At 33.3% G+C, this 14,036-nt stretch overlaps 1 protein-coding gene across 1 annotated transcript in view; it reads right to left on the reverse strand.

The window, feature by feature from the left end:
- Positions 1–14,036, reverse strand: part of HEATR5B (HEAT repeat containing 5B) — an 89,563-nt gene that overhangs the window by 46,259 nt on the left and 29,268 nt on the right. The window contains exons 18-21 of the mRNA XM_006192760.3: positions 12,663–12,853; positions 6,660–6,819; positions 3,194–3,383; positions 641–810 (exon numbers count right to left, since the gene is read on the reverse strand). Of these exons, the coding sequence (XP_006192822.1) occupies positions 641–810; positions 3,194–3,383; positions 6,660–6,819; positions 12,663–12,853 (711 nt within the window). The remainder of the gene's footprint in view (positions 1–640; positions 811–3,193; positions 3,384–6,659; positions 6,820–12,662; positions 12,854–14,036) is intronic.

Raw genomic sequence — 14,036 nt, forward strand, 5'->3', positions numbered from 1 at the left:
TTTGCCTAAAAATAAGTGCTGTCTACTGCAATATCACACTTTCCCCTAAACTAACTCCTATTTATACTACAGTTCACATCTTCCATGCCATTTTTTTAGGGAAATCTTTCCTGAATGCCTGGGTTGTGATAGGCTCCCCTGTTACATGCTCTCCTGTAGCCTTTTTAGTACTCATTTGCAAATAATCATTGTTGACCATGTTCCCTTATAAACTATAAACTCCATTATGACAGAAGCATCATCCTGTCTCATCCACAAATGTATCCCCAGGGCTTTGCACGATCCCGACACGTAGCAGGCTCTCAATAAATATTTGTTGAGTCAATCAATTAACGACTGTGATGACAGCAACAGATCCTCAGAAGTTATCAAGCAAACTTTAGGGGTCAAAATTCTGAGTGGGAAAGACTGAAAATATGATGATCTTTTAGCCAAGAAATAAACAGTTCACTAGAATATTTCTTAAAAAGTGAAAAAGAAAATCAGTGAGTAAAATGAATAGCAAGAAAATGACTACTGCAGCTGAAACTCTAGAATGCACAACCCAAGAAACTTACGTTTTTTGATCTAGTCTGATATTTTAGGAAACAAATTTGGGGCTCCCTAAATAAATCAATGAATGAAACAGCTTTATACTTACACAAAGGCTAGGAACGAGACTAGACAGATTGACATGTCGTGGTGCAAACATGTGAAGCTGCTGAAGGCAAGATATGGCAGCTGCTTGGACCAGAGAATCTGAATGGTCCTGGGTTATTGCACAACCCACCAAACAAGAAGAACGGATCGTGGAAATTGTTGCTCCATTCCCTAGGAGCAAAGTCAAAGAAAATGCAAAATACAATGATCTTATTAGTATCACCAGAAATATTCCCAGAAAATAATTACCTTCTAAATAATCTCCTTCTTAAAAAAAAAAAGTACACCTGAAACTAACACAACATTGTAAATCAACCATACTTCCATTAAAAAAAAAAAAAACTATGTTGAATTAACATTAATCAGTATGTTTGTTCTATGGTTAGATCAGGTAATGCAACTGCTAAATTAATAATCACTATAAGAAATGCCCTTAACTTTTTTCCCCTTACATTTTATCAAGCAAATAAAATCTTCCAGAACAGGAATTAGCAAACTTTTTCTTAAAGGGCCGCAAGTAAATGTTTTTCACTTTGCTAGCCAAGAGGCCAAATCCACACAACTCTATTATGTAAGCACCTATATAATCATTTAAAATATAACCATTTATAAATGTAAAAACCATTCTTACGTAAAGGGCTGTTGGAAAAAAAAAAAAGCCAACCAGGCATCTGAGCAGATTCGGCCCATAATCCAGTTATCTGCCTGTCCTGTCTATCCCATTTAATAAAGTCATTCCAAAAATTCCTTTCCCTGAAAGCCAACCTTCAAAAGGAAGTCACTTTTTAAAGGTTGTAAGCTACAGCACAGGGAATACAGTCAATAATACTGTAATAAGTTTATATGGTTACAGATGGTTACCAGACGTAATGTGGTGATCAATTCATAATATATATAATTGTTGAAATACCAAGTTGCACACCTGAAATGAATATAATATTGTAAGTCAATTACTATTACTTCAATCAAAAGTAAAAAAGGAGTCACTTTTAAGATAAATAACCCTCTTTCTGATTCCTATTCAGATTGTTTTAAAAACAAAGTCTGCAAAATCCATAGAAATGATTTCAAAACACAACTGTTTATGAATGAAGATAATATCTCTCTCTTAGATTTAGCTAGCTTTGTATTTATCCCCTGATAAACTATACTGTCTTTTAAATCCATCATTGTTTTCTTTGAAAGAGCCAGAAGATTCCTCATTCTCTTGTTCTCTGTTCAAACAATAGTACCACTTCTATTATATAATAATGTCAAATCTTATTTTCCTAATAAGATTAGTGGCAATTTTTACAGAGATAGTTAGGGAAAATAAGTTGCAGTATTATTTACACTAAGACACAAAAATGTCTTCATTGCCAGATATAAGTGATGTGAAATTTTCAGCAATGCAAAGTAATTTTGCATACATACAGAGACCAAACAAGGACATTAAAGTCATGCTAAGAGTCACATTCTAGTTTGAAATACACACTGCTTCATCATCATATCAGAAAGCACTTGGTAAGCACCTATACTTATTCAAAGGCACGTATTTATTCTCTCCATAACCTTATGATATTCACTGGAAGAAAGAACTATCAACTTTCTCAAAGAGGACCTGAGTCCAAGATAGAGACGTGTCTAAATCACGTATTTTTCAATTTCCATATTCTTCCTTAAGATCTTTTCTTTTTTCTCTTCCTTCTTTTTAAAAAAATCTGTCTGAATGGAGGCAACATAGCACAGTGGTTAAGAATATAGGCAAAGAAAATTTATCTGAGCTTCACCTCTGATTCCAACCACTCATTGGCTATATACAGAAAACCGTAGGAAAATTCTTAACCTCTCTTAGCCTCAGTATTTCATCTGTAAAATGGAGAGACATACCTTTATCAGGACTGTTGTCAGAATTAAATGAGGTAATACACATAAAACGCTTGACCCACTGAAAGTTTTAACAAATGGTAGGGGAAAAAAGGGAAAGCTCTGAAAGTGGCTTATATATTTTGCATAAACTCATAGTAATTTTCTGATCTTCTGATCTAAGTGCTTAATTTAACCATTAGTAGAATCATATCAGTGTTAAGTGCATGATAAGAATATGGGCCTTAGGATCACAAATCTGCCACTCATTAGTTGAGTAACTCTAGGCTGGTTACTTATCTTCTCTGAGCTTCTTTCCTCAGAGAAAAATTAGATAATATTATCTTCCTTAGACTTAGGGAAACAAAAAAAGTGAAGCTAAAGTCCATGAAGACAAGTGGATGGCACTCCAGGCCAAAGGAACTTTTTATCTTTGACTGCATGGGGCTCCCAGTAACATATCATTTAGATGTTCTCTGCTCAGAACTTTAACACACACCTTCATATCACATGTTTGCTGCAGGGATTAAATAAAATAGTACATATAAAAAGCAGGGTTCCAGGTGTTCAGTAAATTGCAAGCATTCAGTACATAGCAATTATTATTATTATTACAAGATTTCTTTAGGCAATGTGATGGTGACATTTAGGAAGCTGAAAGGCAGTAATTAGCTATCTAGCTCCTTTAATTTTAGATGAATTTACTCACCTTGTAGTTCAGGGCCAACAGTAGTTATTATAGCACCCAAGCATCTACCCAAACACTGATGAACTTCTGTATGCGAGGGTGGAACTGTCAACAGCAAGGTAAGAACCAGAGATAATGTTGGCTCCACATATCCACGATACATTGGGCCACTGGAATCCACTATCAATGCAAGTGAATGAAGAGACCAAGTCTAGAATAAAATATAATTTTATTTTAGTTGTAAGTGATGAAGTATACTGAATTGATATTTTAACTTAAATTTTTATAATACTAACGTCTTAGATTTTAATTAATGATCTAGAAAAATTTTCAAATATATTCCTTAAGAAATAGAAGGTAAGCACATAAGCTACCAGTAGCCAATAACCAAAGAGACTGATATACAAATGCTACGTTTAAAGTTTCTCTGCATTGTGGCTTTGAGTGTCAGAAAAAAGTTTCATTGATGAACTCATTTCCTCTATTATAATGTTCATGTGTTTCACACTTCCACAAGACAATGATTTACATAGTAAGTATTTGATTTAGTGGATACTATGGACATCAAATATACATTTATTGTCTGGAGTATATATATTTATTATCGAAGTTTTGCTAATTAACTAGGCTGAAATAAAACAACGACCGTACCAATGTTCTGTACTCAGATATACTTCTCAAGCAATGATAGTCACACCACAGCTCTTCAAGTGCATCGAACAATTTCAGGCCCTAATTTCTGTTTACTAAGCACAAATAATCTTAGCGGTTAATAGTATTTGCAAAACTAACCCAGAGCAATGTACTGTCATCAACATAGGCTTAAGAAAATGAAAAATCCTTTAAGCTGCTCACATCCACCTGTCAAAGAACTTACCTTTTATTTTTGCTGTTGGCAGCTCCAAAGCAGAGCTGCACTACTAGGCTGAGAACAGAGAAGTCTCAACAGAGAAGTTTCCCAACTTGTTAACATGGTATAAAAAAATGCATACCTAATATCTACTACCTGTCAATCTACTCCAATCCTAATGAATTCAGCAACCTGAGCTGGATAGTTATGTACAGAAACCACACTTACTGACAAGAGCTAGCAAAAAGTATTATGGATACAGCAGCCTGAGGGAGGAAGACCAGAATACACATTTGGAGAAAAAAATTAATGGAAGAAACAAAAAAGTATTTTAGTAAAACTATCATAAGGATTTTTAAGGCAATATAATTAAAGCACAAAGGAGATTCTACAAGTGTTTTAAAAACACACACTCACACACCCCCAGGATTTATATTAAATGTTCAATAGAAAAATGGAAAAAAAGAATAATTATTGCTAAATAATAAAATCATTATCTTGAAGTTCAAATGGAAGATTATCCTTTAAAGGAGTGAAAATACAAAAAAATTAAAATAATGAGGAAAAAGACGAGACCTAACATATGAATAGGTACCAGAAAGAGAAAAGGAAAAGATAAACTTACAAAGAATCTGATGAAATTTCTAAGGTGCAAGGATAGAGAGAAAAATTCTTATATGTTACTAAACCAAAATATAAAGTTATAGACATACAGACATATTTCAGATAAGTTTCTTAGCAAAACCAATGAAAAGATGCAGAAAAAGATAGCTATGATGTCCATAAGCATCCATTAATTCAGAAATTTATTACATAAGACACTGTCTTTTGGGAGTGTGAAATACATGCATAGTACAAAAGGAGAAAATTAATTTGTCATTAAAGTTTTATTTCTGGATATACAAAGTCACACTGCAGAGAAACTTTAAAGACAGTACTTGCACATCAGTTGCTTTGATTATTGGCTTATAAGTTATCTTTCACTTCTTAAAGAACATATTTGAAACTTTTAATAGGTAGCTGATAAAAACCTAAGATGTTAGTATCTATGGAAATTTAACTCAAAAAATTAAGCTATTATTAGCCTCTTATTTGCAACATTGGAATACAAAAAGTACTGAAACATTTATGAATAGTGAAAAAAAAGGACTGTGTGAGGAACAGTATACCCAACTAAAGTGTTATTAAAATGTGAAGGCAAAATAAAGTCACTTTTTTCAGATATGCAAGGAATCAAAAAGCACACCACTTCACAACGTATCCTAAGATTATTACTGCTGGAGGAAGGTTTCTATCAAGTAAAAATAAAATAAGAACAAAGATCTCAAGACACGAGTTGAGGATACAAAAAAAGAAAACGTAATTGAACAATAAATCTCCAGTAGTTATAACTAAATACATGTATACTATACTACAATTCAATTTTGAAGTATAATTTTTGAGTTAGGATTCTTAAAACAGAGGAGACTTTGGAGAAAACTAAGAAAGAATGCTATTATGCTACTCTTGTGCAGATACGAACTGAAATAGCAGCTTTGAGGGAATGTAACTGGTCCACGTTACAGTAAAATGTCATGTCATAGAAAAAGACTCATGTGAAGCGATCACTTAAAGGAGTGTGGTTTTAAGAAGTTAAAGCAAGAGAAGGTGACGATGAAAAGAACTAGCACCAACTCTTTGACATAAAAGAAGAAAGCAGTAACTTCTTACGGAAAATAATTTCATAGTTGTGTTCTTTTCTTCCAGACTAGTGTGAACACGGTCTTTTAAATAAAGCAGCACAGCACCTCTTGAGGGGCAAGATTACTTGATTTTTATTTTTAATTTTTTGGGACTTAGGTGCTTTACACAGCTGAAAACCTTTACCAAGAAGTCAAAGGCAAACTAAGCCTGCAGACTAAGAAGTCTCTGGTGGATTTAGCATCCTTTTCTAATGGTGAAGAAACTCATTTATTAACAGACTAATGGCAGGCAGTAATGGTGATCAAACTTGTCTCTTCTCCCAACTTTTGAGTCCCAGTATGAAGCTGGCAAGTTGAATGCTGTTGAATTCATATACTTAGTATTTTTAGGTGCATCAATGTAAAGTGGCAAATCAAGACTGTAGGATATTTTCACACATGAAGCTCTTGCCTCTTATTGTAGTTATATCTACTTTTGTACAAAATATTTGATGAGGAAAGAAAAAAAAATTAAAGGAGTATACTTGAAGATTCAACCAATGACTCTGTACCTGAGTTAGGGTGTCAGAGGGAGAGACAGAGGATGATTATTAAAAGAAATCTGAAAAGAAAAAAGAAAAAAAGAGGAAAACAAGCAAAGAAACCAACAAACAAAACAAAAAAAATTTTTTTTTCAGTCAGTCTAACAAATGTAAGGAAATCAGCCTAACAAATGTAAGGAAATAAAAAGAAGAGGAAACAAGAACAAAGGATAAAAAAACAAACAAACAAACAAAAATATGCTTCAAGGACTGTTATGAATGGGTTAAATTCCCAGATTTAGGATTGGGTTCAAATACCAAATCCTAATAAAATGGCAGAGAAAGACCCTAAGACATTTTTCCTAACAACTCATCAGAATCACTTTCCTTAAAGTAGTATTTTTTAATTTCATAATAAAAAGTCAATATTATACCTGGACTTCAGAGGATGTTCCATCCTGTGCTAGAGCCAATAAAATGCTGACACTGGTCTTCAGATGTTGTCCTGAGCCAATACCACCAACATAACGATGCAAACAACCCAGAGCCAATGAATGCCCAGTTCTGGATACAACATCTCGAGCTGATTTCAATCTGAAAAAAAGTGAGGCTTTAGGGATTGTTTTTTCTATCTCCGTACAGCAATAACAAGCATATGAGTCACATTAATAAAAGGGATTTATTCTGGAAATCAGAAGATTACAATCATGATTACTTCTTTCTCTACTCACTAACAAGAGTTAGAGATTTAACTTAAAATGGTTACATTTCACTGAATAAAGCCTACCTTAATTTTAGAGAAAATAGGAAAGAGGAACTGCAGCTTCACAGTTTTTAGTATTCATTATTCCTTGAAAAGACATCTGAAATATATTTTTACCACTGGTGTTTTAAATCAAAGAATAGTTTTTAAAATTGGTTTTCAAAATACACACAAAAAAGGTATTTGTATTCACAAAATCACAGAAAATCACAGAACTTAAGAAGTTCCCTGTAATTGTGACTGGAACATCTTTAAGTTTAGATGGGCCAATCTTTTTTCTATGTGAAATATATCTTTAATGAATAAATAAAAAGGAGATATTGTATATTATTTTTTACAATAAGATTTACTGAGATGCATTTATATACAATAAAATTCACCAATTTTAAGTGTCCATTAAAATGTTCAATTTAATGAGTTCTGACAATTGCATATAGTATGTAACCACCATATAATCATAGTATAGAACAGAGCTGTCCCAGGAATATAACACAAGCCACGTATTTAATTTTAAATATTCTACTCACCACATTATAGAAGGTAAAAAAGAAACAAGTGAAGTTAATTTTAATAAATTTTATTTAACCCAATATATCCAAAATATTAAAATATCAAGATGTAATTAATATAACAAATTATTAACAAGATATTTTACATTCTTTTTAAGCACAAAGCCTTCAAAATCTGATTATACACTTACAGCACATCTCAATTTGGGAAGGATACATTTCAACTGCTCAATAGCCACATGTGGCTAGTGGCTGCCATATTAATAGCATAGATATAAGACATTTTCATAAGTTCTTACTGTTTCTTTGAAGTCACCTACCTCCCCCAAACACTTTGGAAACCATGGATCTGTCTCCTGTCACTACAGTTTTATCTTTTATATAGTTTCATAAAATGAAATCAGATAGTACATAGTCTTTTGTGTCTGATTTTTTTACACAGCATAATGCTTTTGAGATTCATCCCGTTTTTTTATTCATTTCGTCAATGAATATACCACAATTTATTTTGCCATTTACTAATTGATTAAGACATGTGGATTCTTTCCAGCTTTTGGCTCTCATGAACAAAGCAGCTATAAAAGTTTTAGTACAAGTGCTTGTGCACACAAATGTTTTCACTTCTCTTGGGTAAATACCTAGGAGTAGAACTGCTAGGTCATAAGGTAAGTGTATGCTTCAGTTTGGAAGAAATCACCAAATTATTTTCCAAAGTGGCTGTACCACTTTACATTTCCACCAGCAATGTATGAGAGTTCCAGTTATGCCACATCCTTACCAACACTTGGTATTTCCAGTAAACCGTAGCTATTCTGTTGAGCATGTAGTAGGAGCTCATTTGCACTTCCCTGTTGAATAATGATGTGGAACATCTCATGTGGTTTTTTTGCCATGATCATATCTTCTTTGGTAAAGTAAATGTTCAAATATTTATTCTAGTTTGAAATTTGTATTTTCATTTCAACATTATTGTGCAAAAAGCCAAAGTTTTTAAAAGTGATCAAGTCCAATTTATTGATTTTAAATATTTGATGGTTTACGTTTTTTTGCATCCTAAGAAATCTTTGCATAATCCAAGATAACAAAGTTTTCTTTTACGTTTTCTTTTAGAAGTTTTACAGTTAGCTCTTACATATGGATCTATTATTGATATCAAGGTAATTTTTTTATATGCTGTGAGTTAAGTACTGAGATTTATTATTCTTTTTGCTTCATAAATATATCCAATTCTCCAGCACCACTTGGGGAACTTTGCTGAGTGCCAGCCTTGGTACCTTTGTTGAAAATAAATTATACATACATAAAATAAAATACATACAAAAATATATAAAATATATTTATATAAATAAATATAAATAAGTTAAAATATTTATAGAAATAAAAATATACACATACATATAAATTCTTTCTGGGTTTTTCACTCTGTTCCATTGATCTATATATCTTTCATTATGTCAATACCACCCTCTCATGATTATAGAAGCAACATAAAAAGTCTAAAAGGTAGTGAAAATTCTCCAATTCTGTTATTTTTCAGTTGTTCTGACAGATGTTCCTTTTTTTTTTTTTTTGGCACAAAGAACCTCTTTTAATATTTCTTGTAGTATAAGCCTGTAGACAATGAATTTTCTCAACTTTTCATAGTCTGAAAAAGTCTTTATTAAACCTTAATTTTTGAAAAGCATTTTCTCTGGGTATAGTCTAGGTTGACAGTTTTTCCTTACAGTACTTTAAAGATGTCACTCTACTGCCTTTTGTTTGCATGGTTTATGATTAGAAGTCTGCGTATTATCTTTGTTCCTCTGCATGTCTTTTCTTCCCATTGGCTGCTTTCATGTTATCTTTATCACTGGTTTTAAGGAATTTAATTATGAAGTGCTTTTCTTTTGTTTTTCTTCCATTTGGGGTTTGTTGAGGTTAATGGATCTATGCGTTTAATAGCTGTCATCAAAATTACACGATTTTTTGGGCCATTATATATTCAAGTAATTTTTCTTATCTATCCTTCTACGATTCAAATTGCATGTACGTTAGACAGCTGGAAATTGTCCCAGAAGTCACTGAGACTGTTAATTTTTTTTCCCAGTCTTTTTTCTCTCTGTATTCATTTAGGATAATTTCTATTTGTGTGTCTTCAATATCACTATTTTCCTATGTAGTGTCTAATCCTCCATTAATTCCATCCAATGTATTCTTTCATTTGAGATATTTTACATATTTAGAAGTTTCCTTTGGGTTGCTTTATGAATTTCATTTCTCTTCTCACCATACTAAAGTCTCCTCGTACTTCCTTAAAAATATGGAGCATATTTATAAAAGTTCATTTAATATGTTTGGTTGCTAATTCTATTATCTCTTTTATTGCTAGGCTTGTTTCCAATGGTTGATGTTTTCTCCTAGTAGTAGGTTTTGTTTTCAAACTTCCTTACGTGTCTGATAATTTTTTATTTGAAACTGGATACTGTGAATTTTATGATGTTACGTACTGCATTATTTGTATTCCTTTGAATACTGCTGGACTTTGTTCTGAGATGCAGTTAAGTTGTGTGGAATCAGTTTGATCCTTTCAAGGCTTATTTTTAAGCTTTTCTACGGTGGGCCACTATTGCCCCAACTACTAAGGCAATATCCTTCTCAAGAATCCATTTTAGGAGGTCTTTCCAATCTGGATAGTGAGAACACGGGCTATTCTCAGCCCTGTGCGAGCTCTGGGTGTTGTTCCACCTATTCCTTCCTGGTGTGTTTTCCCCTGATCTTGAGCAGCTTCCCTGTACTCATGCACAAATCAGTGCTCAGCCAAAGACTTGAGATGATTCCTCTCTTCTTAGCTCTGAATCTGTGCAACTCTCTCCTCTCTCATGTTCTACCCCACACATTCTAGGTACATTGGCCTCACCAAACTCTAAATTCTCTCTCCTCAACTCAGATGGGTTTGGGTTTCCTATCCCTGCAGTTCAGCCTGGAAACTCTCTCCAGGCAGAAATCTGGAGCCAGTGTAGTATTCCCCTTCTTTGTTTCTCATTTCATAAGGATCGCTGCTCTGTGCTAGCTGTTGTCCAATGTTTTTTTCAAAACTGTATTGTAACTCTCAATAAGCCATCCATGATCAAACTTCTGTCAAACTCATAAAATAAAATCAAGAGATGAAAAACCATCACCAAGACTCCAGCCAGTCAGTTTGCCTATGGCAAACAAAGAAAAATTGCAAGTGCGGTCATAGAACAGACGTTAAGAAATGCATTAATAAAGGAAGTGAACTAAGTCCATCCTTAGCAGTATTTCTAACATATCCATGGATAAGTGATCTTTATCTCTCTATGCCTCACTTTCTCCATCTGTAAAATGAACATATTATTAGTCCAATACAGCAGTCATTTTAAGGAATTAAAGAAGAATGAATGCAGTCTGTGAATTCTAAAGCATTATACAGAATAGAAACTTCTTTCCTGTTGTGACTTTCAGAGGTCATTTCAGTGAGTGAAGAAGCTAGACCAATTTTCTCAGTGATAATCAGCTATTCAATAAAGTAAATAATCTAAGATATGCAAATATACATTTCCCAGAGGTCTTGGAGTGATTTTCAATTTGAATGGAAAGAAATTTAACCAGTAATGATTTTTATTTTTTTCTGAATTGAATCTTAAAAAATTGAAACTACTCCCTATTAACTGAGAACGATTTATAGAAATGTTTTCAGTCTTAATGCTAAGATGGCATAAGATTTTAATGTGCAAATACAACTGACAGGCCTGTATGTATAAGTTATTTTGACCTTTCATAGTTGTATATTTTATCAGCAACAGATAATGTTGATGGAACAGTCTGACATAATGAAGCCACAGGATATTGAAGCTTTTTCAAAAGAAATAAAATGCTAACAAATAATTATGACATTTCATAGAGGTTTTAAGACAAATCTCACTTTCAGGTAAATTAAAATGTGAAAAATGGGTAACAAAACCTATGTAATAATTCCAGGTCATAATAAATTATTTGGAAAAGCTAACAAAACTAAGCAATGAAAACACTTGCAAACCATTAACCAGACTGGTATGAATATGAATGAAATGCCCTTGAGTTTCACCAGAGTTTAAGCACAAAATAAGTAGTCCCACAGGTACTGAAGACAGTTAAATTAAAACTCCTTGTAACTAAAGAAAAATTTACCAATCAAGAGTTTTTAAAGAAATACACTTCCATTTTATCTACTATTAACAAAACACAAATCATGAAGCAGGTAGCTAAGATTGGTTCTGTCTTTTTTAAAAAATCCTTAACAAAAATTGACTTCAGAATCAATGACAAATACTTGGAAAAGGCAAAGCTAATCTATTGCTAGAAAAATAACTGAAGCCATCCTGCAGATGATTAAGTATCTGGGAATATTTCAAACTATATTCTGCCTGCCCATACGATTCATTAGTGATTCAAACAATACACTGGGGCTTTAGACTATAACCACCTAAAATACCACTCATGTGTGATGACAAGGAAAACCATTCCAGAGTTCAGAAAATATTTCTTCCAAACTACTACTTCACAACCATTGCTTTCCTCAACCTCTCTCTCTCTTTAATAATTATGATGCAGTTTGGTAATTAGTATTCAAAATATACAACAGCTAAGAATGATTAATCTGCATAACTCAAGTATCAGTTCTTGACCACTCAATTTTCAACTGCTCTACTTAAGTGCCTGATTAACAACCAACAGTCACTAATAAGTACATTTGTCATCTTAATCATTCTTATTTGGACCTCTGAGATCACTCTTTTTAATTAATATGCCAAGAAATCCTTAAAACCTAATGCTAAATGTATCCCCTGTTTCAGGGATAATTTAAGAGATAACAAACTTGGTAGTAGTTAGAAAGAATGGCTTACTCCAAAAAGTGAAAAATTAACAGAAAGAATAATGGGGAAGCAGAGATAAAAGGACTTCAGAACACTTCCTCAGAGCAGAGTACACATTAACTGAGAGGAATTTTTACCAACAATCTTCTTGATTCCATCACATAACACTCAAGGGCTGAAACAGAAATCCTCACTACACTGAAAGTATCTACCATGTGGAAAAAATAAAGTCCGGTCAATAATTACTGATTACTTAAAAGACACCTTTGCCTACATGAGAACCTTAACTGGTTGATAAAGAGAGCCACTTACTTGTCAAAGCTATACTGGGCCATTCTAGCAATGAAAGTTGCTTCTCCAACCACCTGAGCCATTCTCCCAAGAGCTTCCCCTGCTGCGCATCGTAAGATGGGGTTTGGATTGTCAAGAGCCCCCATAACCAGTGTCAGAGCAGATTTACGAACTTCCTCAGGTCCTAAAGTACTTTTGTTTTCAGCCAGGCCCTATGGTTATGTGGGGAACAAAAAAAACAAAAGGCTGCAATCTTTGTAAATATACATATACTTTCACACATTATTTTCTTCAGCCAACTTTCACATGCATATACTATGCCTAGAATACCTGTTAGACGGACAGTAATCACTTTACTAAACATGATTTCACAACATGATATATAACATAGTTATAGTTGAATCAGCCCTAAAACCAACAATCCCTGGGAGTGTCTCTATCCAAAAACAAATGCTTAAAAGTTGTTTTAAATATAAAGTACACTGTATTATTATTAAATCAACTGTTATTTAACTGACTGAAATTTATCACTGTAACTTTAAGGAAGGAAAAGGCCTGATGAGTATGAAACTTTGACACGTTTACATAACACTTCCAGAGAAGACAATTATGTCATAAAGAGTATATCCAATATATACCTAAAGACAAAATGAGGTAAGAATAATCAGTAAGTGAATGTTGATACAGTTTGTTCATCATACTAAATTGTTAGTATCTCTGTTCTAGTTACACTTAGCATCCTGGAACTTAAATTACTTACTTGAGACCAAAAATCTAAGTCATGGTGCCTAGGGAAAACTACAGCAGAGGCAGCAGTGAGCACGTCTATGAAGAAAAGTGCACTGTACAACAATATTACAGTTGATCACTAGCCTTCCAACCACTAAGGGAAACCATGACCACCCCATTCCTTTTTAAAAAACCTCAGATGCTGGTAGCTAATGGTCTCAAAAAAGGACATATACTAATGATTATATAAATGGTACAAACCTTGATTTGTATAACCAATGCCTACATCCCTCTTCCCTGGTGCTTACAAAATGTGATTTAATTCATGCCCATTTAAACACTTGTTGCCCTTTTATTTTAAAGCAGTAATATGAAGCTTGGCATTGAATAATATGAAGTTATCAAATATATCATGAGGGGCTACAGGCTGCCTAGTATAGTGCATGAACTCTGAGAGATAGGCAAAATATTTGTTACTTCACTTTATACAAGTGAAATCTGAAGTTTGAAAAAGGTTAAAGGAATCACACAAGACAGAAACCTAGTTAGTAGCTAAACCAGAACATGATATCTAAATGCAGCATTCTTTCAACACAACCTCTCCTGATTTACGGTCTAGATCACAAATCAGACTTAACCTTTATCTAGTTAGCCTCCAAGGGAATA

Source organism: Camelus ferus, chromosome 15, assembly GCF_009834535.1.
Source record: "Camelus ferus isolate YT-003-E chromosome 15, BCGSAC_Cfer_1.0, whole genome shotgun sequence".
NCBI lineage: Eukaryota > Metazoa > Chordata > Mammalia > Artiodactyla > Camelidae > Camelus > Camelus ferus.